This window comes from Apodemus sylvaticus, chromosome 14 (assembly GCF_947179515.1).
Source record: "Apodemus sylvaticus chromosome 14, mApoSyl1.1, whole genome shotgun sequence".
Taxonomy (NCBI): Eukaryota; Metazoa; Chordata; class Mammalia; order Rodentia; family Muridae; genus Apodemus; species Apodemus sylvaticus.
The window spans coordinates 81,219,714-81,247,689 of record NC_067485.1 but is presented as its reverse complement, the minus strand read 5'-3'; the positions used below and the strand labels follow the sequence as shown (position 1 = coordinate 81,247,689).

General features: G+C 38.7%; 1 protein-coding gene across 1 annotated transcript in view; it reads right to left on the bottom strand.

Annotated features, from left to right (window-relative positions):
* Nucleotides 1-27,976, bottom strand: part of LOC127664607 (ankyrin repeat domain-containing protein 26-like) — a 503,453-nt gene that overhangs the window by 26,348 nt on the left and 449,129 nt on the right. The window contains exons 5-8 of the mRNA XM_052156648.1: nucleotides 11,868-11,971; nucleotides 8,714-8,747; nucleotides 8,276-8,408; nucleotides 3,511-3,709 (exon numbers count right to left, since the gene is read on the bottom strand). Of these exons, the coding sequence (XP_052012608.1) occupies nucleotides 3,511-3,709; nucleotides 8,276-8,408; nucleotides 8,714-8,747; nucleotides 11,868-11,971 (470 nt within the window). The remainder of the gene's footprint in view (nucleotides 1-3,510; nucleotides 3,710-8,275; nucleotides 8,409-8,713; nucleotides 8,748-11,867; nucleotides 11,972-27,976) is intronic.

Here is a 27,976-nt window from a genome sequence, read left to right as displayed (position 1 = left end):
GTGTCAGAGAAAAATGGCATTATGAATAATGTAGAAACTATTAAGATTATCTATTTGGCCTTTGAACTTGGACTAAGCAAATTTTGCATTGTCAGATAGCCACAAGCTTCTGGGGGGGTCAAAAGAACAGTGCTATAGTTTAAATTTCATATAGTCACCATGTTTTAGTGTTTTAAAGCTTTACCATTCCATTGACTTGCCCAACATGATGAAGTGAATGTCTCATGCACTGTGAACCCCAATGACCTTTTGTAAAGAACCAGGAAAAATAACTTTTGTTTCATTATGAATCAAAATATCTACCCTGCATATTGTGCTGATGTTGAATTAGAACACAGCCAGCACTTCATTTGCATGTTGCTGTGGCTATGTAAACTACACCTCTAATGTCACATCAACTGTAGTAGGAATGCCATTGTCCATAATGCTTCATGTCACTTCATCCAGGTAATTCAGTGATATTTAAAGACACATAGTCAAGGACTACTGCACAGTCCCTGAATAAATTTGCCAAGTCTGATAAGCAGGAAATTCCATTTTGTTGTGCCTTTTGTTTATATATGCATTTTACTATGGTTTAAACACACATTAAGTACTGTGGCTCATATAAGGTCATATTTGTGTTGTTGAATTTTTCATTTGAAAATGAACATGAAGTTTCCAACTCAAATGAACAACTTTGAATAAAAGCCTTCAAAGAATACTCATCACAATGTGAGCTACATACAATAACTGTGGTATGCATTAATATGATTGCAACTGATCATCCTCTAGGTGGTGTGACAGTAAGTTTACATAAGTTTCACTGAGTCCTTTACCATACTACTGAAAGTGGCAGAATATGAGGAGCTTGAGGCCCTGAACACATCACACTACATCATGTATGTTCACAAATTACATTGAACAAGCCATTTTGTACATTTGTAATAATGCATAGGTTATGTTCTTAGTACTGCTTGGCTGGAATGATCATGTAACATTACACTCAAGATCTCTCAGCTTAAGCAGAATGTAGCAGATAAGACTATGGGAGGCATCACAAGCACTGATGTGAAAATAGCAAAGTGTGGAATCAATATTCTCTAGTCAATTAACATCAGTTCTCATGCAGTAGTATTTTCACATCTATGGTGGGATATGGTAGGAAATACCTACAACTGCAGTTCCTCAAAGTATGAGGCAGTTTTGTTCACTTTCTTTATCTGCTTGTGTTTTCCTGTATTTGTTTCAGGGATTAATGTATTTCCTCTTTAAGGACTTCTACTTGTTTACCTGTGTTCTCTTATATTTCTTTAAGGGAGTAATTTATGGCCTTCTCAAGACTTCTATCATTTTCATGAGATGAGAATTTAGATCTGAATATTGCTTTTCAGGTGTGTTGGGGGTATCCATGGCTTGATGTGGTGGAAGAACTGGGTTCTGATGTTGCAAAGTAGTATTGGTTTCTGTTACTTATGTTCTTGTGCTTGCCTCTTGCCATCTGGTTATCTCTGGTGTTAACTGGCCTCACTGTCTCTGACCAGAGCCTGTGCCTTCTTGAAACCTGTGATTTGATGCAAGATATTTCCTATCCATTCACATTGAGGCTGTGAGAGGCCAGAGATGACAGGGGAGAGAAGAGGAGGAGCTAAGAAAAGGAGGGTTAGAAAGAGAAGGAGCATGGGAGCTGCATGAGGGAGTGCAGGAGGGGATGCACAGACCCAGATGGTGTCAGATGGGTTTCTCCTGTGCTGAGAGGTTAGAAATATTGGGACAGAACCTTATCATTGTAAATTGGCATTATGAAATTGGAACTTTCTTATACATAAATATATTTGGTTAACTATTCAAGTTTGAGGGTCACTCTATACCGGATACATGGAAGGACTGGTGCAAAGGCCTGGTTGTGCAGTACTTTTTATAAATAACTGCTACAGTGATCCTGGGATTCTCTGATCCTGGATGTGTCAGAACTCCTTGGGGTCAAGCTGCATCTGGGTGGGGCCTGAATGGGTGGGAATCCAGAGCACAGGCTCAGCTCTGGGAACAGGTGCAAATTGGAAGGAGCATGGGCCTCTGGCTGGGCAGGTCCTAAATTCTAACCTTCCTAATACTGTAACCCTTTAATATAGTTACTGCTATTGTAGTGACCCCGAGTAGAAAATTACTTTTATTTCTACTTCATGATTGTATTTTTGCTATTTTGTGTATTGTAATGTATATCTTTCAATGTATTATATGTTTTGTAACGTAAATATTTCCTAAGGGTCTTATATGACACCTGTGAAAGGGTCATTTAACCCCTAACTTAGTAACAATATACAGGTTGAGAAGAACCAGTGGGGTAGAGAATGAATAATTACAATATCTTATCTAAAATTACCAAAAAAATTAATAAAAATATTAGGTTTCAAGTTATTCTGTTCACTAAAGTTTATAAATTTTATACAACTAAACTATAATCTTCATAAAATATAATTAGCCACAAGGATGCTTCACAAATGAATAAAGAATGTTAAAATATGTTCAAGCATTTTGCTCATTATTAGAATCCAACATCATACAGATCATCTCAAATGCATTCTTACAATTTTTTATTTCTATTTTATTTTCTTTCAATTTACTCTATCAATTATATAAATCATACAATTTACTTGATAAATTTAGTAATCAATTACAAAGTATCAAATGTCTCTCAACATACAAATTTGAATTTTTTCTGTGAATTAATGTTGAATAATCTATTTAGAAATCATATATTTGCCTTGTGCATATGAGAATGAAATAAGATCTAAGTTTATCTCTATGGAAGGGTGATACTTTACTACTTTATTTAAAATTCTTGGTTCACTATAAAGCAGTATAATATTAAAAGAATTTGTCTTAATTAAGAAAACTATTGTTTCATACTCCATCGGTGAAATTTGAAATTAATATAAATTTTGTTTGGAACAATTATATCAGCCAAGTCCTTTAATATGATTTACATCCTTTAGCTAAAGGAATCAATATTAAAGAATATATTCAAATTTGTATTCAAATAAAAATAATTCAATATTTAGAGAAGCTTTTAAGAAAGTGTATTCTTTGTAGCATAATTGTAAAATATTTTTTAAAACTTTAATTGATGCCTCATGAAAATGAGGTTTCTCTGTAGATATCAAGAGTGTGATTGCATGGGACACATACATATATCTCATATATGCATATGTACATAATTATGGAAAATAGTAATAATGATATTTGTAATTTAATTATTTTCACATTCTACAAGGCTAACAATTCTCCCACTTAACAATTGAAGCACCCAAACAGTCACCCCAAAATCAAACAACTGAGGCCAGAAGATCACAAATTTGGGGTTTCCCTAGACTACATAAAGATATCTATCAAAAGTAATAATAATAAAACCCAAATATGAAAAGTTCTTCCCTTTCAGAACACTTACAAAGTTAGTGACAAACTACAAATGTTCTATTTATGCTCTAATGAAAACAGTTAAAATATTTCTCTAAAATTGGGACATCCTACCTCAAACTGCATAGCTCATCTTGCAGTTCAGCATTTTCAATCTCTAGTTGAGACCACTCCTCTCGCAGTGCAATAATTTCATTACTTATACGTTCACAATCTTCTTCAATTAGTTCACAGTTATGTTTTTCAAAGTCTATTGATCTTTTATATGTATAAACTGCCCCCCAGATTTTCACTAGGATCTCAGAATTTATATCTGTATTAGAGAAAAAGCACAATTACAGTACAGCAGCATTTTTGATAAATAAAACAGACTAGAGTTTTACCTAAACATGATGCACTGTAGGACCCACACAGTGGAAGACATGGTACATTCTGAAGATATGAAAAGAAGACAGTTAAGGTGTTTAGTTTAAGAACTAGTAGAGAAGACAAAAAAGACATAAAACCAGATATTACAGACTCAGATGATACTGAAGTCAAACAAAGTTTTAATGTTGAATAAGCATGCAGGAATATGCCCTAATGGAAGGGATGAGTAGGCATGAAGTAAGAACAAGAAGTAGTTGGTCAGAGTGTGAAGAGGCACATTGCCAGTATTCTACAGCAGACTAGAAGTGGAGATGCTACTGCCCTCTAAATCTAAACAAGGTCAAGTAAAAAGTACTGATTTTGATTCCTACCTCAAACAACACAAATCAGAAAAAAACATGTTTTAGAAACTGAAGATTATATGCTTCAGACATGACATAAATTGTTAGCTAATAAGCACTAAAATAGTTTGATGATATTATCCCAATTTTCTATCTCTGTGCTATGAGATAGTACAGACTAGGTTAGAATATGATGAGGACAAAGCTATTCTGACTCTCCTAGACTCCTGGAGCTATGCAGATAAGCTATTTGGTGAAGAAAGCAGCCAGAAATCACAGGCCAGAAGTCTGGAAAATAGACACAAAGAAGAGGGGATGCTCTGGGCATGTTACTAGGCCGTCTGAAACATAGTATAGAGCACATAACAACATGGGAATTCCAGGAAATATCCTGGGGCTGAGGGACACAACATCTCACACAATTAGAGGAGACCACCAGTGTTCACACAATGCCAGGAAAAGGGCATGTCTTCCCATAGGCTAGAGTGAACAAGGAATAATTTACAGGACCATAGTTAGCAAAAAGCATTGGCATGCTTTAGGAATGGAGAAAAAACAATATGCTGGGTGCATTTGTTGTGGTTTACCTAATAATTATACAAACAACAAAAGAAGGACCAAACTGATTATAAGAAATATACAATGCATATATAGAATTCAGAAAACTGTTTAGAATGGAATGGAGAAGAAAGATAAAATCATTATTACAGACTAAAATGATAAAGAAATGAAACTAAGTTTTGACATCAAATAAGATAAAACAAAATCATAAACATAGTTAAATATATTAAGCACATATTAGTTGCATATAAGTGTTGATAAATAATAAATAAAAATAAAATAATAAAATACATACATGAATGTCATGAGGTCATGTGTCATACTTAAATAGTTTTCATTTATTATTATATGGACACACAGATATGGGTATTAATTTAAATTAAAAAAACTTACATTACTATAAGGACACAGATATGGGTATTAATTTAAATTTAAAAAACTTAAGCTACAAAATGTTGCATAAGGCAAGAATATAAATAAATGTGAAGATGCATAATATAAACTGATCACATTTCATGGCATTACTGGGTGCCACTATGGTAAGCTCAAGGCTCATACAACTGTGAGGAAAATGCCATATGTGGATAAATCCTACAGGGGCAGCTTTTGCTTTCAATAAATTTCTCTCTATATTAAGTGGCTTCTCATAATTTTTATGAATCTTTACCAAAATATATGGTACAACAAGCACACAAAATCAGTCTTAACAACTCTTTAGAGTGTTGGTACAACCTGCACTCAACCAGTGTGTTGGAAAGTTATGTTTTGTGAGAAAGAAAATATTTGTGTATATTTAAAATGTTGAAGTGTGACTTTCTGGTTTTGTCATATGATACAAACTCACAAGGTGTTTTGATGAAGCAAGACCCAAGGGAGGTCAAGTCATGTTTGGAGAGATTATAAGTAGAACACAAAGACAGTGATAAGGAGCTTGCATAGCTAGCTATGCAACTCTGCTTTGGTATTGCCTCTATACTGATCTTCAGTTTGCTGAAAGAGACAAGGCAGAAAACTCTTGGCATTCCAGCTGGTCTGATTTATTCCTAGCCCCTGCTGACTTATGCCAACTCAGGGGAGGCCTAGTATCTTCTGCTGAATTGTGCCACCATTGCTGACTCTTGTTTGGTGACACTTTTGTACTGCCCTGTTGGTATCCTGAGACTACTGAACTTGACTGATGTTATCCTGAGCAAGGAGATTAGAATCACCATCCAAAGACCTACTTTTAAACAGGTACACATACCACTTGTCCTATTTCCAATTTTTCCCCTGCCTTTGGATGGTGGGCTAGAAAGTTTATTGAAGTGATTGATAAGCTGTATTAATGTACATATTAAAAAATCTAAGTTTACACAGTGTTGTGACATGATTTGAAATGATGAGGAATGACAAGTTTTCTCAGTCATTAAAGTGTTTGCTATGCAAGCTATTCTAAATTGAATTTGAACTCCAGTACCCATAACTTAGCAGGTTTGGGGGTGTGTTTTGTTTTGTTTTGTTTTGTTGTTGTGTTCCTTTTTTAAGCTATGCATGATGGTACATTCTGTCATCTTAATGCATGGGAGGCATAGACAGGAGGATACCTGGAGCTCACTGGACTGCCAACTTAACTGAATTGATTAGCTTTGACATCAGTGAGAGTTGCTCTTTCAAAAGAAATGAGGTTGAGAGCAATTTAGGAAGATGCATTACAGGTACACACACATAGATATACATACATACATGCATGTGCATACAAACACACATACAAAAATACATTAACACGCACACTCCATAATATTGTAAAACAGCTTAGCAGATTAAAAATTAGATCCATCAACCTTAAGGGAGCTAGCTAAGTGTATATGGGTGTTGGCTGCACAAGCATGAGAACCTGAGACCAAACCTCCATACAGAAAACACATATGACTACACATGTGCCTGTAAGCCCAGCCTTTGAGAGCTGCAGACAAGAGCATTGGTGCTCATGTGCCAACCTACCTTCAAACTCAGTGAGGTACCATCTCAAGGAATTAGGAGGATAATCTTAGAGCAGGATACCGCAACTTCTCCTTCAGTCTGTGCATGCAAAGCGATGCTCACACCCAGTTACACACACACACACACACACACACACACACACACACACACACACTCACACACTTAATAAAAATAAAATATTTTTTTGAATTTTAGAAGACAATGCTAATACCAAGTAGAAGAGAGGAGCCAATAAAACAAGAGCAGTAGTCTAAGAGTGTCTACTCAAAATATCATATGGCAGAGTCATCATGAAAGGATTCAGCATCCTTTACCAAAGTGACTCCAGAGAGCTGCGTCAATCCTCCAGTCACATGAAGAAGCAGCTATAAAAACAATAAATTCATGAATTTCTTAGGCAAATGGATGGAACTAGAAAATATCTTGAGTGAGGTAATCCAATTACAAAAGAAAACACATTGCATGCACTAAGTGATAAATGAATATTATCCCAGAAGCTCGGAATACCCAAGATATAATTCAGAGACCATATGCAGCTTAATAAGATGGAAGACCAAAGTGTGGATCCTTTGGTTCTCCTTAGAATAGGTACAAAATATCCATGAGGGGAAATACAAAGACAAAGAGTGGAGCAGAGACTGAAGGAAAGACCATCCAGAGACTGCCCCACCTGGGGATCCACCCCATATACAGTTACCAAATCCAGACACTATTGTGGATGCCACCAAGTGTTAGCTGACAGGAGCCTGATGCATCTGTCTCATGAGAGGCCCTGCCAGTGCCTGACAAGTACAGAGGGGGATGCTCTCAGTCAACCATTGAACTGAGCACAGGGTCCCCAATGGAGGAGCTAGAGAAAGGACCCAAGGAGCTGAAGGGTTTTACAGCCCCACAGGAGGAAGAACAATATGAACCAGCCAGCACCCCCAAAGCACCCAGGGACTTAACCACCAACCAAAGAGTACACAAGGAGGGGACCCATGGCTCCAGCCACATGAGTAGCAAAGGATAGCCTGGTAAGACATCAATGAGAAGAGAGGCCTTTGGACCTGTGAAGGCTCATTGCCCCAGTGTAGGGGAATTCCAGGAGAGGAACTGGGAGTGGTAAGTTAATGCACAGAGGGAGGGGGATGGGATAGGGGGTTTCAGAGGGGAGACCTGGAAAAGGAGTAACATTTGAAATGTAAATATAGAAAATATCTAATAAAAAATTAAGGAAAATACAAATAATAAAAGAAAAAGAAAGAAAGAGAGAGAAAGGAAGGAAGGAAGGAAGGAAGAGAGAGAGAGAGAGAGAGAGAGAGAGAGAGAGAGAGAGAGAGAGAGAGAGAGAGAATGAATCACACTCCCTCCCCAAAAAAATCAAACAAACCAAAAAGAAGTAACGAAAAGGCACACCCCACCAATTTATTGTATTGGCTGACTGGCCTGTTCCATTTTGTTGAAACACATGAGTCTAATGTAACAACCCCAAGGTCATGGTGTCAAGCTTGCTCACTGAAGCTCTGAAGGCTTGCTGGCAGCTCCTGCTGAGACTAGTTTTCTGTTCTTTGATATCAAGCATGCCTATGTTTGGGCAATTCACCCTCATCAATAGCACACACAGGGGCTGCATGCAGAACTCCTACCTTTTCTCTGCCTCATGAGCTCTTCAATAAAATGCAAAATAGTGTCACAACTGTACTGCTCACAGTCCTTTGAGTTTCCCTCACATGATATTAGTTCCTTAAGGTCAAGCATATGATTTCCTTGTTCTTTGACCTATAAAATGAATAATAGCAATTTCAGATATTGTCATGTTGGGTACCCCATACACTATAAAGAAGAGACCTGTGTTTTACATAAGTAACAAGCAAAATGCTTCTGAAAGACCAGATTTTGAAAGGAAAGACACCTTTACTATTGGTGACTTTTAAAACTATTTTGGAAAGAAATATTTGAATATAACAAAAGAATCTTAATTTTTATTTTATTTTATACTATATTTCTAAGTCCATTTATTATGTATTACTTTGATTTTTATACTGTATCTTAATAAATATGATTTGAAATTAATTTTTGCATACCTCTTCTTTTTCATTGGAAGTTTTCTTTGAAGACCTACAAAAAATGAAATACTTTCAGATGAATATTAAACTTGTAAAATAAAACACAAAAAATGTTTATTTTCCCTATCCATAAAACTTACCAGGTATTACAAATAAAATGATTTTCTGCAAAGGAAAGAAGCTGTAGACAAGAAGAGGAACATTGATATACAATTTATACCACTACTAAAATCATAAAACATGGAAATTACAACTGGAGACACGGCTCCAATTAACAGCAGATACTGCTTCTGCACAGGAGTTGAGCTCAACAGCCAGAACCCATGCTGTGTGACTCATAACCAACTAACTCCAGATCCAGAGACATACAATGCCTGTGCATTCTTCAGCCACCTGCACTCATGTGTGCATGCTCAAATACAAGCACAAACATTTGCATCATTTTAAAATAATGATGACGATATTAATAATTTTTAAAATAATAAATTTTTATCAAGTATTGTAACAGTTAAGATAAGGGGACAATATAATATAGTATGCTTTGTTTCGTAGAGGTAAATATACCAACATTTCCAATGTCATTCTCAGCAAAACGGAGTCTCATATTTAGTAAAACCTGCCTTATTAACACCACTGTGCTCTTTATATGTGTCAAATACCTTTAAGAATGGAAAGGCTTAGCTGTTCTTAGGCCTTCCTATGTAATTGCTGTGCATTGTTCTAAGCATTGGACTTGCTGTAAATTTGTTTTAATTCCAATATATGTCAGATAATTTTGAGAAACATAGAAAAGACCATGTGAATATGTGACAGATTTGAATTCATACTCAGAAATTCTAGAATCATAATTTATTTCATACTACACTATGAAAATAACTTTTCATCTTCAAGTAGATTTAAACGAAATAATAGAAGATGACAATAAATTACCATCCCACTTTAGTAAAAATTATACCTAATCATGTGACATTTTCAACTAGTTTTACTTGAGAAAGTATCTCACAGCCCAAATTCCCAGTTTCTCTTACCACAGCATCTTCAGTGCTGAGGAATCTTGTAGAAATCACTTTTATTTTCAAAATCTAAAAAGACATGGACTCACACAACTGTTCAGTTGTTAAGTCCCTAAGTTGCAAGTGTGAGGCTCTCAGTTTGATTTGTCAGAAGTTGTGGGGGACAAAACATAGCCAAATGTGGTGGTCTGGTGTGCACTAGGAATCCAGCACTGGGGAGACAGAAACAGGAGGGTGCCTGGAACCCTTGTCTGTCCACTGGCTGAAGGGAAGACTAAAACTTTTCCAAAATCACCATCTGTAGGCTGCACTAGTATCCAGTTACTGACTCACATAATTTTGATACCTGAACTGAAAATGGTCTGAAACCCATCCCTGTCATTGGTGCAGAACTAAGCTTTGCAGCATAGAATTAGCCATCATCATTTCAAATCAAGCATGTATCTAAAAAGCACTCATGCCTTCATTTGGTCTCAAAAGGGTACAGTGAGCCCCATGAAACAGTTGAAACAAACTGCAAGATAAAGTATAGGAAATTTAAGAATAAATGGATATGTGGGTTCTTTCCAGCATCTGGCAATTATAAATAGGGCTGCTATGAACATAGTATTCCCTCCCCTTATTACATGGTGGGGAATCCTCTGGGTATATGCCCAGGAGTGGTATAGCAGGATCTTCTGGAAGTGAGGAGCCCAGTTTTCGGAGGAACCGCCAGACTGATTTCCAGAGTGGTTGTACCAAAACATAATCCACACATCAAATGAGGTACAAGAAGAAAGGAGGAGTGGCCCCTTGTTCTGGAAAGACTCAGTGAAGCAGTATTTGGCAAAACCAGAACGGGGAAGTGGGAAGGGGTGGATGGGAGGACAGGGGGAGAGAAGGGGGCTTATGGGACTTTCGGGGAGTCGGGGGCTAGAAAAGGGGAAATCATTTGAAATGTAAATAAAAATATATCGAATAAAAAATGTGAAAAAAAAAGAATAAATGGATATGTTATTTTTCTAGGGGAGCTATAGGGGTTATCAAAACATGAAATTTACAAACTGCATTCAGCTTTTCTATATATGACCTACCAATTCCAGTCCACATAAATTAGAAAACACTAAAAACTTCCTATGTGACTACAATGAAGTAGAAATACTTGGAGGAAAAGCAGAGTCCTGCTTCTTTTTTAGCAGGACTAAATATGTTTCTCTAATAGTTTTCATATTTAAATGTTCAACTTATACAACCTATTAAGGCACACATTATTGAAATAAAGATAGGTTCAATGACCAATAGAGTGTGTGTATGTGTGTGTGTGTGGGGGGCACACATGGGTGTATTTACATGTGTTGAATATGCATGACTGGGTAATTGCAGACATACAAGTGTGTGTGTGTATGTATGTGTGTGTGTGTGTGTGTGTGTGTGTGTGTGTGTGTGTATGCGTGTGAGCATGTGTGTGAAGACAGACTTGAGTTTCTATGTAGTCTTGTCTGTGGCTGCCCTGTTTACTGTCTTATTTACTAACTGAGTCTGATCAAGTTTTAAGGCAATCCCCATTTGCCAAACTTGTGAATGTTGAGAATTTTAGGGATTCACTAGCAAAGATAACGAAAATATTTGAAGAAACCAGTCACTGAAGGGAAGAAATTTTTTTCAAAATGTACTTTCATTTAATATAGCATTTTTAAAGAAATTAATATAAGAGACATATTTTTAAAAATAAATGTTTAAGATCTCAATTTTTAATGAAATATTAAAACATAAACTTCAAAATCTATACTTACAAAAAGGCTAAGTCAGTGAATGGGCAGTGAAGGAGAAAGGTAGGAAGGGAGACTCAATACTGGGGCAAGTTAGGTAGGAGGACAAGAGGAAGGTGAGGGAGAAGGGAGGATGGAGGAAGAGGAGGAAGAGAGGAGATGACACCATGAATCAGGAGCTCCTGGCCAGGAGAAACCTCAAGAAGCAAGGACTCTCACACCTTGTGAATAAGATAGTACAGTGCTAGAACTGCCCAATCTAGGAATACAGCTTATAATTACAATATCTATATGATGTGGGGGTTTATACCTATTTAATAGGATTAGAAACTCCAGCAACAGGGCTTCAGGGATGGTACACACTATAGAATCCCATAAAAACATAAAAAATAAAAGAATTAATAACCTCACCTTTCTAATTCATCAAGTTCCTTTATCTTTTCTTTCTGGTCTTCTAAAAGTTTTGCCAGGTTGTCATTTTTCATTCGAGCCAGTGTAAGTGGTGTAAAGCTATCCTATAAAACAATAATAACTTTTAACTCTGAGAACCTATTTATCAACAGACAATCATGTGAAGACACAGTAGAGCTCACATAGTCTGAGGTGCAGTTATCTACATCCTTGACACTCTCACACACAGTACTCTCACACAGATCCATTCTTCATAAGCCATCAGAGTACCTTTGATACCTATCTCATTTAATTCATAACTTAAATCTTAGTGAACCATGTGAAACAGAATGTCTGCCATGGGTTCCTGATACCATGAGTAGAGTCTAAATAGTTTCTTCCAGAGCCTGTGGGAATGCAAATGCTTCTGAAATGCCATGAACTCCAAGTCACCGAGGCAGAGAATATTTGCTACAAAAGCACAGTGTAGAAAGGATGACATGTCACAGTATTTTTTTCCATACTGGACATATTGCACTAATGGTAATACTATTTCTATAACAAATGAACATGAAATTCATGTTAGACTTGATATTCTGGGAGAATATGAAGGATTATATTATGCCCTGTGCTAGAGTTGCAATTTAAGTAATCTCTCAAGGAAAATACTGAAAACTTTTCTACGATGATTTAAATTTGTGGAATTAGGCTTTTCTCCTTGCAAGTTCTTCATAATAAAGCTGTAATGACAATCAGCATAAAATGTAGTAAATGGACAACACCCCTGAATAACTTCTCCAACACTTGCTTTATTTCACTGAAATAAGTATTTCATTGGAAATGAATATCAAAGTGAAATATGAGGTTTTATAGGTCAGGCACAGTGGTGAATTACCAAAAGTCCATCACTTCAGAGGTCCAGGAATATACAAGTTTTATGTCATCCTCATTACATAAAAAGTTCAAGGCCATCCTTGACTGTACAACATTCTGTCTCATGAACTAAGGGACAAACCAACTCTGTGGTTACCTAATTACAACTGAAAGGCCCATGATATTAGAGATCTATGAAATGAACTGACATGCTGAGATAGATACCATGTGGAGTAAACTGACAGAAAGATTCATAATTTAGACACTTATAATATAGAAACCTTGTATCTTATTGAAGTTTGTTTATCTGATATATTGGAAGTATAAGACAACATGATTCCCAAAAGGCTACAATTAAGAGAGTACCCTGAAGGAAATTGCAAATTTCTTCAGAATTGCTGTGGATGGAGGTAATAATTCTCTTTAGATTGTTCCTCAGAAGAGTAAAGGAGAGAGATCATGCAGTGTTTTGGGGGAAGGAAAGCTTGGGAAGAAGGAGCTCCCATCAAAGCTGGCTCATCTAGATAAGTCTTATAAAATCCATTTATTACATTTAGCGTTTGAGAGATTCTTAGGTCAAAGCTGTATCAGGATCCCAATGTAATATTTTAAAGTATGTAGGAAATAATCTGTAAATCAAAGCTGTGTCTTCTTTACCTCATTTTTTATACTGAAGTCGGCATTGTGTGCCAGCAGTTTGGCTGTCATTGAGGTGCTGTTATGCCAAACAGCATAGTGCAGTGCGGTGCTCCCAGTGTTGTCCATAGCATTTGGGTCAGCACCGTGTTCTAATAACATAGCCACACAGTCTTCGTGCTTGAACTGTGAAGCCTGGGGCATTGGATCAAGAAACAGATTGGAAAGATGAGAAAAGCAAAAATTTCATAGGTTTCACTAATTATTTGCATATATCTGAGATCATGTTTATTCCAAGAATTCCCATCCAATATGTGTCACACTGAAACTGTTGGCTGCTTTCTACCTTAATTAGTGCTGTTCTGTTGTCACTGTCACGGAGATCAATGTCACAATTCCACTCTATCAGGAGGGCAACTACATTGGGATGGCCGTATGCACAGGCATAGTGCAGAATAGTTCTGTGAAAATGAAAACTTTTTAAGAATTTTTTACAAAACTAGGTCAAAAGCCACAGTTGTTCATGTAATTCTCACTAACTTTGAGCATCCAATTCAAAGAAATGTTTTTGCCTCCAATATTGGAATCATGACATATATATTTCTGTATGGGAGGCAAGGATGCTATCACTGAGCTGAACGCCCAATATGTTAAATACTTTTCCATTGTTGCAATGAAACAACATAACCAAAGCAACATGGAGAGGAAAATAGAAATGGCCCTGATAGAATCTTTCATCATTCCTCTGAAGCTTCCCAAGCCAGGCCTCCATCTCCGGAATTACCTTCCACCTTCTTAATTAGGAAGCTCCTAAAGAACAGCTCAGCAAGCATTGAAAACTCAGTGGTATTTCTTGCACAATATTCCAATGTCCTTCCAAAATCCTCCCCACCCCACCCCAAAAAATGGTCACCTATGTCATAGCACTGCCCCTCTAAGCTAGTACCAAGCTGTCATATTTAGGATTTCCATTATGTGATGAAACATCATGATCAAGACAACTTGGGGATGAATGGGCTTATATCACACACAGTTCCAGAAAACAGTTCATCTGTAAAAGCTGTGAGGTTAGAAACTCAAACAGGGAGAAACCTGTAGGCAGGAGCTGATTATGGTAAGCCATGGAGGAGTGCTGCTTACTAGCCTGTTCTCCATCTCTTCCTGAGACTGAGTTCTTGTGGAAACCAGAACCACCAGCCCAGGGATGGCATCACCCACAATGGGCAGGGTCCTACACCATCAATCACCAATTAAGAAAATGCCCTAGAAGATTGCCTACAACCAGATCTTATGGAGAAATTTTTCAGTTGACCTTCCCTCCTCTCAGATGACTTTTGCTGGTGTCAAGTTGACATAAACTGTGCAGCACAGTTGGCCAAAGTAACCTTTCTAAATTAGAACTCTCAATTTGGATTTGTCTCCTTCTTTGAACTCTGTAGCTACTCACTGCTTTATTCTCTGCATACCCAAGACCCTCATCAATAAAAAGGGAATCAAAATAAGCTCATCTCACAAGTCATAGTAGGATTATTGAAAAACATCATGCAAAGGATCTATAGCTTTTTCTACCATGAAATTGCTCAGCAATTAGATGTTTGGATATTTTTCTTTGAGGCATAGTCTTGTTACAGAATTCAGGCTGGTCTTGAATTCACAATGTGTCTCAGGAGCTGCTAACTTGCAATCTTCCCACTGTAGACCACATGACTACACAAGTGAACACACTCTGGCTGGCTTATGACCCTGTTCTTCTCACACTTTGAGAACTTTACATTAGGATATGAATTATAACTCCTGATGTATTACGCTTTACCTGATAGCAGGTTTTAGATTACATAATTCATAAAGTGTGCAGGAACCATAACCAACTGTGCTTACAGTAAATCATATGTGATATATTCAAAAGAATTCTGGGAGTTCTAGTTATAATATTTAAATATTCAAAATGTGAAAAAATATGACAACAGCAAATTATATCTGAAACTATTTTGTTAATTTCTAAATCTTTGGCAAAAGAAATACCAGGACTAAAATGAGGATAATTTTTTCATTATTTTGATTTGTACTATGTGAAGAAATGAGGACTTTCACTTGGCTAATATTTCAATTAATTGATAATAGTTTTAGACAGGGCATAATTCTTCAAAGTAGTTACTTGTTACAACTTCCTAATTCCAGAAATACTATTTAAAAATAAATAGGTCAAGTTTCTAGTGGACTTGAGACCCCCCTTCTAAGTAGGACTGAAGTATCTATCCTCTTTGGTCTTCATTCCTCTTGAGCTTCATGTGGTCCATGAGCTGAATCGTGGGTATTCCATGCTCTTTGCCTAATATCACTGATCAGTGAGTACACACCATGTGTGGTCTTTTATGACTGAGAAACCTCACTCAGGATGCTATTTTCTAGATCTAGCCATTGCCTTCAGATTTCAAGAAGTCATTGTTTTTAATATCTGTCTGGTGTTACATTGTTTGAATGTACTATATCTCTAGACTTTCTACTCAGCACAGGAAAATCTGCACACGTTAAGGATGAGAGGCATTTACAGCCCATAGAATGAATGTGCTTAATAAGAGAAACAAAGTGATTTGGTGAACTACTGAGTAAAAAGAATAAAGTTTAGGAATTCATTTATATTTAAATTTGTGGGCATTTTAATAAATTTAATTAACAATCTTATTATCACTCACAAACATAAATCAAGAAATCAGTAAGACTGCACTTACAGTTGTTTTATTAGCAAGTCATATGAGATATAAATTAATAACTTCTCTGTAATCATTCTCTTCCCATAATGTGAGGAAATTACATTAACAAAAGAATACATGAACTTAACTGCAAACCTTTACATTAGTATTTGGTACTGCTCTAGTCTGATTCTTTGGACTGAAATCATTTTCGTGTGTGTGAGTTTTTGAGTGTGTATGAGGGTGTTTATTTTTTATTTTCTATATTCTTTGTTTACATTCCAAATGCGTTCCCCTTTCCCATTGCCCCCTACCTATATGTCCCATAAGCTCTTTTCTCTCCACCTATTCCCCAATCACCCCCTCCCATTTCTCTGTCCTGGTCCTCCTCTACAATGCTGGATCAAGCCTTTCCATGAAAGGGCCCTCTCCTTCCTTCTTCTTGGGAATCATTTGGTATGCTAATTGTGCCTTGAGTATTCAGAGTTTCTGAGCTAATTAATATCCACTTCTCAGTGATTGTATTCCATGTGTTTTCTTTTGTGACTGGTTTACCTCACTTAGGATGATATTTTCCAGTTCCAACCATTTGCCTAAAAATTTCATGAATCCATTGTTTTTAATTGCTGAGTAGTATTCCATTGTATAAATATACCACATTTTCTGTATCCATTCCTCCATTGAGGGACATCCAGGTTCTTTCCAGCTTCTGTCTATTATAAATAAGGCTGCTATGAACATAGTGGAGCATGTGTCCTTATTGCATGCCGGGGAATCCTCTGGATATATGCCCAGGAGTGGTATAGCAGGGTCATATGAGGGTGTTTATATGTCGTGTGTGTGTGTGTGTGTGTGTGTGTGTGTGTCTTCCAGTGAGTTCTTCCCCTAACCTAATGGAGACCACTGTGTTCTGATGCTTGGCTGAGAGCTTCACCATCTGTATTGGTCAAGCTCTGGCAGAGACTGTCAGGAGGATAGATAAATGAGGCCCCTGTCAACAAATGTTAAATTAGCAAGTATCTTGGTTTAGTGTCTGTAGATGGGATAGATCCCTAGGTGGGGACTGTCTCGGTATGGCTTTTCCTTTGGTCTCTCCCCATATCTTTGTCCCTTATACATCGAAGGACCCATGGCTCCAGCTGCACATGTAGCAGAGGATTGTTATCAAAGGAAGGAGAAGCCCTTGGTTCTGTCGAGATTAGATAGCCAAGCGTAGTGGAATGGCAGGACTGTGAGGCAGGAGTGGGTGGGTGGCTGGGGGAGCACCCTCAGAGAAGAAGGGGAGGGAGTTGGATAAGGGAGTTGTGGAGGAAACACTGAGAAGGGGGATAACATTTGAAATGCACATAAATAAAACAACCAATAAAAAATCAATAAAAAGAAGACACTGGGTGGTTTTGTTTCATTCCTTTTTTGACTGTGGATGTGGTATGACCAGATCATGTCTCTGATTTCCCCATTATAATGAACTATAAGCTAGAACTTTAAGCCTTAAACTTAAGTTTCATGATGAGTAATTGATTTTATGGATAAAATCCAAATTGTAAGAGAAATATGAGTTTCATAATGGCCAATGAATAATATATACAATATTATATATTGTACTCTCTCCATAAGAGAGAATAAAGTTGGATTGAATATACCATTTCGATTTTCAAACTGCTGGTATTCATATATGAACTTACAAAATTAGGCATTTACCCAGCACAATGAAAGGTAAATATGTGTCAGGGGCTTCATATCAGTTGGTGTATTGTTGGTGACTCAGAACCTGAGAGATCTCGGGGGTCCAGATCAGATGAGACCAGGTTAGACTGCTGGTCTTCCTATGAAGTATTACTCCTCCTCAGCTTCTTTCAGCTTTATTCTAATTCCACCACAGAGGCCCTCAGCTCCTGTTCATTGGTTGGGTGTAAATATCTGCATCTGACTCAGCTGCTGTGCCTCTCACAAAGCAGCCATGCTGGGCTCCTGTCTCCCAGGTCTCTGGTAAATTAATGGAGTACTTCCCACTCCTACCTCCTCATATTAATTCTTTCCATTCTTTCTGCTAGCCCTCAGGGCTTCTGTCTTCTTCCCCCCAACCCCAACCTACAATACCTGATCATGTTCCCTTTTCCCTTCTCCCCTCTCCCACCCAGGTCTCTCCCTCTCTCTGCCCCATATGAATGCTTTCTTCTGCTTCACAGGTGGGATTGAAGCACCCTCACTTAGGCCCTTATCTTGTTAAGATTCTTGAGTTCTGAGGATTATATCCTGGGGATTCTGTACATTTTTTGGCTAATATCCATTTATTAGTGAATACATACCATACATGTCCTTTTTGGTCAGAGTTAATTCATCCAGTAGGATAATGTCTAGTTCCATCTATGTGCAAGTACCTATAAAACTCAAGAGGTTCTCATTCTTAATAGCTAAGTAAGTAAATTTTGCAAATTTTGTAAATAAACCACAAGTTTCCAACTTCCAGCTATCACAAAAAGGCCATTATGAACGTAGTGGAACACATGCCCCTGTGGGGCATCTTTTGGATATGTGCTCAAGAGTGGTATAGCTGGGTCTTCAGGTAGATATATTTACAATTTTCTGAGGATCCTCCAGATTTATTTCCAAAGCTGTTGTACCAGTATGCCATCACATCAGCAATGGAGGAGTGCTCCTCTCTGTCTACATCCTCACCAATGTGTGCTGTCACAAGAGTTTTTGATCTTAGCGATTCTGATTGGTATACTATAATATCTTAGGGTCATTTTGATGTGCATTTCCCTGATCACTAAGGAATTTGAACATTTCTGTAAGTTCTTCTTGGCCATTTGAGATATCTTTGTTGTGAATTCTGTTTAGTTCTTTACCTCACATGAATGCTTTCTTCTGCTTCACAGGTAGGATTGAAGCATCCTCACTTAGGTTGTTTGTTTTTGTTTAGGTTGGTTTTTTTTTTTTTTTTTTTTTTTGGTGGTTAGCTTCTTGAGTTCTTTATATATTTTGAATATTAGCCCTGTCTGAATGTTACAAATAATCAACAAAACCAAGAGCTGGTTCTTTTAGAAAATCAAAAAGATAGAAAAACACCTAGCCAAGCTATCAAAAGGGCCCAGAGACAGCACCCAAATGAAAAGGGAGACATAAAAGCAGAAAGTGAGGAAATTCAAAAAATCAACAGATCATCCTTTGCCATAGAGTTCCATACCCAGGTGACACAGGGAGATAGCTAGACTCCCAGAAGTGTAGACATGACTGGGGACACACGTATGACCACCCATGCTGCTCAGAGGAGCCTGCCTGAAACCCTTACAACACAAGATCCTAGGGGCAGCCTAGGACAGGTGTCTTCTGATTTCTGTCTGTGCCCAGAGCTGATCCTGGGCCACAGAGCTACATCCACAAATCCCAGCAATAGAGAGCCAATCTCCTAGGAGTGCCTACCCACCTGAGTTAACAGGTAAGACCACTACTTCTCTTCAAATTCCTGGCCAAAGAGCGGCCTGCTCAAAGCCATCAGGACACAGGAACCAAGGATCAACTATGGACAGAATCATTCTGGTTTCTGTCTCTACCTATGAGCTAAACCTGTACCACACTTCTCCATACCTAAATTCCCCCAGAGAGAGAACTGGTCTCCCAGGAGTACTGACACAGGCTTGCAGACATACAAACCACAGTCATAGACAGCAAGACCAGCTAACTTGAGAGATAACAATATGGCAAAATGCAAACACAAGAACATGACCAACAGAAACCAAGTCGATATGGCATCATCTGACCCCAGTCCTGGATACTCAGCACAGTGCAAAAACAAGATTTGGATTTAAATTCTCAGCTCATGATGCTGATAGAGGACTTCAAGATTGACATGAATAACTCCCATAAAGAAATGCCGGGGAACACGGGTAAATAGGTAGAAGTCCTTACAGAAGAAACACAAAAATCCCTTAAAGAATTATAGGAAAAGACCAACAAACAAGTGAAGAAGTGAACAAAACCATCCAGGACCTAAAAATGGAAGTAGAAATAATAAGGATACATGCCCACTATGTTCATAGCAGCCTTATTTATAATAGCCAGAAGCTGAAAAGAACCCAGATGTACCTCAACAGAGGAATGGATACCGAGAATGTGGTACATTTATAAAATGGAGTACTATTCAGCTATTAAAAACAATGAATTCATGAAATTCTTAGGCAGATGGAAAGAACTAGAAAATATCATCCTGAGTGAGGTAACCCAATCACAAAATAACACACATTGCATGCACTCACTGATAAGCTTAGAAGCTTAAGCCCAGAAGCTTAGAATACCCAATGTGCAATTAACAGACAAAATGAAGCCCAAGAAGATAGAAGACCAAAGTGTGGATACTTTGGTCCTTCTTAAAGGGGAACAAAATACCCATGGTAGGAGATACAGAGAGACAAATTGTGGAGCAGAGACTGAAGGAAAGGCCATTCAGAGAAGTACTTGCTGACAGGAGCCTGATATAGCTGTGTACTGAGAGTCTCTGCCAGTACCTGACAAATACAGGTTGGTGCTCTTAGCCAACCATTGGATTAAACATAAATTCCCCAATGGAGCTTGAGAGGAGATTCCTGCCCCATAGTAGGAACAGCAATATTAACCAACCACTACCCCCACAGACCTTCCAGGGACTAAACTATTAATCAAGGACTACACATTGAGGGACCCATGACTCTACCTGAATATGTAGCAGAGAATGTCCTTATTGGACATCAAAGGGAGGAGAGGCCCTTAGTCCTTAGAAGGCTAGATGCCCAAGAATAGGGGAATTTCAGGACAGGGAAGCAGGAGTGGGTGTGTTGGTGAGCAGGGGAAGAGGGGATTTGGGTGGGGTGTTTTCAGAGGGGAAACCAGGAAAGGGGCTAACATTGAAATGTAAATAAAGAAAATATCTAATAAAAACACCATAAAAACTGATCATATCATACTGCAAAAGCCTATACACAACAAAACTGGAACATCTAAATGATATGGATGATTTTTCTAAACAGATACTACATACTAAAGTTAAATCAAGAGCATGTAAACTAACTAAACAGGCCCATATCTCCTAAGGAAATAGAAGATGTCATTAAAAAACTGGCAAACAAAAACAGCCTAAGGCCAGAGGGCTTCTGGGCAGAATTCTATCAGACCTTCAAAGAAAAGTTAATGCCAACACTCTTCAGACTATTCCACAAAATTAACACAGAAAGAACACTACCTAATTAATTCTGTAGAGCCAAAATTATTCTGATACATAAATGAAACAAGGACGCAAAGAAAGAAAGAGAACATTAGATCAATTTGACTTATGATCATCAATGAAAAAGTACTCAATAAAATACTAGCAAACCGAATCTAAGAACACATCAAAGTCATCATTCAGCATGACCAAGTAGGCTTCATCCCAGGGATGCAAGGTTGGTTCAATATATGAAAATTCAATAACTATATAAGAAAGTCAAAGAAAATATTAATGGTCATTTCAATAGATTCTGAAAATACATTTGACAAAATTTATCACCCCTTCATGTTAAAAATATTGAAGTGATCAGGAATTCAAGGCCCATACCCAAACATAATAAAATCAACATGCAACAAACCAACTGCCAATATCAAATTAAATGGACAGCTTTTCACTTTTAAAGTTATATTTTCCTGCTCACTATTATGACTCCAGCCATGAAACCTCTTTAAGGAAAACTTGCATAAATGGAAAGAAAACCCATATTTGAAAGATACACAGTCTGTATCTTATTTTCAGCAAACTGCAACTAAAATGATTATGTCTAATTATTTTGTGTATATAATAAACTGAAGGACATGTGGATGAAAATGAGGCCAACCTACTATAGTGCCTGGGAGAGAAACAGGTACATCAGTCACAGAAAAGAGGAGGTCTGGATACTACAACATTAATGAATTCAAGAACCAGTGGCTTTTTGTGGTGAACAGCTCTAGGTCAGCAGGGCCTTCCGCCCTTCCCCCACCCCACTTCCCAGAGCAGTGGAATAACTGCCAAGCACTGAGATTACCATGAAATCTCAGCGACAAAGGTCAGCATACTAGTCAGTAGCCCTGCGAACATTGGCAGTTCCTCCTACTCCTAGACACTGGGCCACTTAGGGAAGCTGACACATTTCTTTCTCCACCTGCCTCCCAGCCTGCCCCTTTCCCCTGACCCCCAGCCCCAGACACCTGTCATTGCTGTCTCGGTCATTGATGTCATTTTTCCTAAGTATGAGTCTTCGCTCTACTGTGGCAACATCACCCCGGGTAGCAGCCTTGTGGATCTTGCTGAAGGCTTTGTAGCTTTTGATCTCTCTGGCAGAAGAGAGGCCAGTACCACTCTGACATGGCCTCCCATGGCCTGTGAAGGACTCCCTCTGGCCGGTGGAGGATCCAGGGGAAGATGGCCTTCGATTCCAGCAACACGAGGAGCTCATGGTGGAGCGCCCCACCCACCCACCCCGAGTCACCCCAGTCACCCCAAGTCACCCCGACCCCTCCCCTCCCTCTTGGCTCTTGGCCACCCTCAGAACCAACACACTGATATAGATCTGCAAGTGAGTCTTGTCACCACTGCCAGCAAGACCAGGACAAAGCACCCACAGGCAAGCTCAGTAGGAGAGAGTCCAGCCAGAACAGGTACTCCTGTCAACTGACTTCTATCCAACTGTTGCCAAGCAACGCATCTAAACACAGGCATGCACACTCTGACCAATGGGAAAGCCGAGGTCCAACAGCTGTTATAGAGGTTCTCAGCATGGTCTTCGATCTGATAGGCCAAGACTTCCTTGGAGCCTCCTCAAGCCTGCACTAGTTTAGTCTCCAAGGACACTTTCCTAAAACATGTCCGTCAACCTGCCCTCTGTTTGCCTTCATCTCCAAGGAAAATATCCACTGATCCCCCACTATGATCTATGGGGATTTGGCTGGAGTCACCAGGCAAGGAAGATGATTTTGGTGACATCAGAAGTAGGGACAAGAGCAATATATTTTTTTCTTCCTCTCTACTTCATGGACAGTAGGTCAAAGAAGAAATAAAGAAAGGCATCAAAGCCTTTGTAAATTAAATACAAGTGAAGGCACAACATACCAAATTCTATGAAACACAATGAAATCAGTGCTAAGAGGAAAGGTCATAGCCCTAAGTATGTTCATTAAAAAAAAGTAGATTTCTCATAATAAAAATTTAAATATACACCTATATTTAAAGTTCTAGAAAAAAGAAGCAAACACCCAAGAGTAGACACTGAAAATAATCAAACTCAGGACTGAAATCAATTCATTAGGAACAAAGACAACAGGACAATGAATCAGCCAAGCCAAGAGCTGGTTCTTTTAGAAAATCAACAAGATAGACAATACCTTATCCAAACTAAATAAACATCAGAGAGACAATATCCACACTAACAAAATCAGAAATGAAAAGGGAAACCTAAGAACAGGTCCCGAGGAAACGTAAAAGTCATTAGGTCTTACTGGAAAAGCATCTTCTCCAACAATTTAGAAAATCTTAAGGATATGGATGATTTTCTAGATAGATACTTACCAGAGTTAAATCAGGGAAACAAATTAAATAGTTCTGTAACCCCTAAAGAAATAGAAGCAGCCATTAAAATCTAGAGGCTCACAGTCTGAGGTTCTCAGATTTCAGCCAATCGAGATTCAAGGGCCAAGATCATCCTCAGGTCCCACAAGAAAAACAGCCAAGATGACTGTGGACAGTATTCTGGTGTCCTAGATGGGCCTGGCACATCCCACAAGTCAGAGATGGACACAGAAACAGTCTCCTGGGAGCGGACTTAAGACAAGCCCAGATTGGGCTTGGGGATAAAGGAAGTGGCTTTGTAATCCTGGTGACCTGTGGCCTATCCGCAGGAGTCTTGAAGGTAGAAGGAGAGACCTTACTCTGCACCATTGTCCTCTGACACCCAGATACACACCCCACCCCAACATCATACACGGTTATAGAAAATATTAAAAGTTCAAACAAAAGTCCAGTTGGCCGAGGCCTGACAGCCTGCCTGACACTCTACACTCTCTCTCTCTCTCTCTCTCTCTCTCTCTCTCTCTCTCTCTCTCTCTCTCTCACACACACACACACACACACAATATCCCTCTGATATCTTCTACATCTGAAACTGACTGATATGCAGGGCAGCAGCTCCATGCTGAACTGCATTTTTTGGAAAATGGAACTCAATAAAGCTATTAAAATATCCATAGTTTATACTTACCAAAAGCTATTAAACCCTGAATATTTTGCATTTATTAAAAGTTATTAAGATCTCCATATTTTATCTTTTTAAAAAAGGAATGGAAACTAATGTTTATTTGTGGCCATTCTTAGGCACAGCATGCTGAAACACGAGTCTTGCAGACTGCATCATTCCAAGAGGAAGCAGGTACAGCACCCTGCCCAAGGTCAGAAGCAGCACACAGCAAGGCTGATGTGCAGACACCGTCTTATAATACACAAAAGGTGTGAATGTAGCGTTCTTTTTCTTGAGGCTTTGATATGGTATTCATCAGTGCATACACAGAAGACACTGAAGCAGCTTTTTACCTATTGCATATCCTGAAAACACCTCTACTGATATGGCTTTATTTCACAGATTGTCAATGAGAACACATAAATAAGAATGCCAATTCCACATTTTTATCACCTACCACTCAGGCAAACATAGGCATCTTGCCAATGACTGGCTACACACATATTCTAGGCAAACAAATTTTAATATTTACACTTCATGAAATCAATAGATATTCCCATCAGGAATGGTCCTATTCTACAAAGGTAAATCACTGAAGTCCTGAGAGATGACTTAAAACCATTATTTCTTGGCCCAGCAAGATGACTCGGTATTTTAAAGCACTCACTCCTCTTTGGCTCCTTGTACCCATCCCATGTCAGATGTCTCAAAACTGCCTGTTACTGCAGTTCTAGGGGATTTGATGTCCTCTTCTGGCCTCCATAGACACATGTATACACATGGCACAAACTCACAAAGACAGACACATAAATCTTTTTAAAAATTTTTCAGCTCTAATGATTAATTATAAGATAATTTAAAACAAATCTATGCAACAGATGGTACTTGCCCCACAACTGTGATGTAGCAGAGAGCTACAGCCCCAGCACACTGTCTTATCTCTGACTGAGGGAGAAGGCGAAACTGTTGCTCTCAGACTGCCAATGCTCAAAGACTAAGGTGCTTCATGAATCCACTGAGTTGTAGTCCATCATGAAGCCAGTTCCTGTTCTGGCAGAGGAGAACCACCCTCCTCCCACGGAACCACATCATAATAGAAGTGCTCATGCTTCGTGCCCACACAGAAAAATAAGACCCAATGCACAGAATTACTTTCTATGCCCACAGGAGGCGTCATCCTGGACTCTCTGCGGGTTCTCTAAGATCAAGGGTCTGGTGCACTGCTTCTAGGCTGAAGAACTTGTAGATGAATGAAGTGTTATGGAAGCACCTGGTTAGATGAAAAGCATCACAAGAAGTACAAAGGAGGACAGTGACTTCAGAGGGAGACCCCAACCAGGCATGGCTCACTTGTGAGCCTCTTCTGTGGATATAGGTTTTACCTAACTGAAATGATTTAAGATGCCATCCCTATAGCCTTTCTGGGCAAAGCCCTTGTTTCTGACTTTCCATAAAATTCATTTTTACAGTGAAAGTATGCATACATATTCATTGCCCTAGGAGGCTGAGGCAGGAGGATCACAGGTCTCAGACCATTGTGGCATACATGGTGAGAACCTGCCACTGCAAAATCAGTGAAGGGAGCTGAGGAGATGGTCCAGGGGCTCTAGAGTCCACTGTGCAAGCACAAGGACTGGGGTTTGGCTCCCCAGAACTCATATAAATCCAGGAAGGCATGCTGGCCTCTCGTAATCCCAGCATTTGGGGTCCTTAGGGCAAGTTCCACAGCTAGACTAGTTGGAATTTATGAGTTCCAGGTTCAGTGAGGAGATCCTACCTCAATAAATAAAGTAGACAGCAGTCAAGGAAGATGCTTGATGTCAACTTCAGACATGCACCTAGACATGTATTCTGACATATATGTGAGCATGCATATATATACATATAGAAAAATCATTAAAATTTTTATTTTTGTATATAATGATGTTGGTGACAACAGTTAATAAAAGTGTTTCTTTTTGTGGAATAGTAAAATTTTCTTTAGTATTTAATCTGAAAAAGCCATAGAAATATTTGACAAATTTGTGTGTGTTGGGAAGTTGATGCCAGGGACAGAACCTAGGGAGTTATGAATACTAGCAAGTGCTCTAGTGAGCTATAGCTATACTCAACATTGTCATTTGATTTGTTTTTGTTTTTATCTTTGCTTTTTCAGACAAGGTCTCATTCTATAGCCCAGTTTGGCCTAGGATTCATTATGTAGATCCAATTGCCCCTGAACTCATGGTGGTCCTCCTGCCTCCACATGCAGAGTACTGGGTGAGATTACAAAATTAATCCACTATACCCATCTCAACAGATGTTAAACATGTAATAAACAGACATCTATAGGATGTGTTTACTTCCATCTTATTATATGTATAAATCAACATCTGGATCTCTATTCTTTTTTTGGAGATGGAGGATAGCCTCAAACTGGTAAACTTTCTGCCTTAGCCTCCTAAGTGCTGGGATAATAGGCATGTCACCACACTTAGGTCCAGCAACAAATTATTTCTTTATGGTTTTATCAAAATTAAAGAAAAGAAGGGAGGGGGAGGAACAGGAGGAAGAGGCAAAGGGAGTATACGGGAATGGGGAGGGAGAAGGCCTTTCTGAAGACTGCTTAGCTGTCTCTGCTCCTTGACCTCCCATCTGCACCTTCCCTCAGCCTACAGGCGCAGACACAGTAATGCTGGCCCTGATCCTGATGGCTCCAGCAATCCTTCCATACTTGATGCAGGTTGCTCAGATTCTACAAGGACAGTGAAAACAAAACAAAACAAAACCAGAGCCATGCTAGGGGAGACAGTGGAAGAATCACTTGTACCAATAGCCAAGTGAGTGGCCTTGGGAGACACCTGACATCTACAGGCCATTTGCTGACTGGTCGGTAGATAATACTCCTCATGGTTCCCAGCTCTAAAATGTATGCTCAATTCTCTAGAAAAATCACAGCCCCACCTCTACCCTTCAATACAGGCACTCTCAGTATTCCTAGACCCCTACACTGCCAGCCTGCCATTACTCCTAATCATTCTCACAAATACAGACTCACCTAGTTGCACTGCTGTCAAATGGTGTGAGAAAAATTAATTCCATAATTCAAAGGTCATGGTGAATAAGAAGCCAGTATATACAGCAAATGTGAACGTTCAAATACTATCACCGTATTACTAAAAGTGGTTTCTGGTAATAGTGGAAGTCTGAATATCTATATATAATATAAGAGTGGAAGTCTCAAAGGATGTTTTGGGATTTTTGAGTGTTTTAAAGGTAACAATATGAATTATCACTATATGGTCACATAAAATATGTACTGGCAGACTGTAGTAGGAGAATGCTTAAATTTTGAAGTCACCAAACATTTTTATCCTGACTATCTATCTCTATATCTATTGATCTATCTATCTCTCTATTTATCTATCTATTCATCCATGTATTCATCCATCTATACACTATCATCTGTACACACACACGCACACACACACACACACACACACACACACACACACACACACACATACACAGAGTGCATGAGCAAACACAAGCACCATGCCAGCAGTCTATGTGGAGTTCAGACGAGAACCTTTCTCTTTCCTTCCCCCATCTGGGTTCCAAGGATGGAAATTAGATCATCAAGCTTAGCAGCAAAAGTCTTAAGCCAACTCACGGGTGCCTGAATGTATGAAGCAGGAAGTTCTTGAATGACATTAAATGGGGAAACCCAGAGATA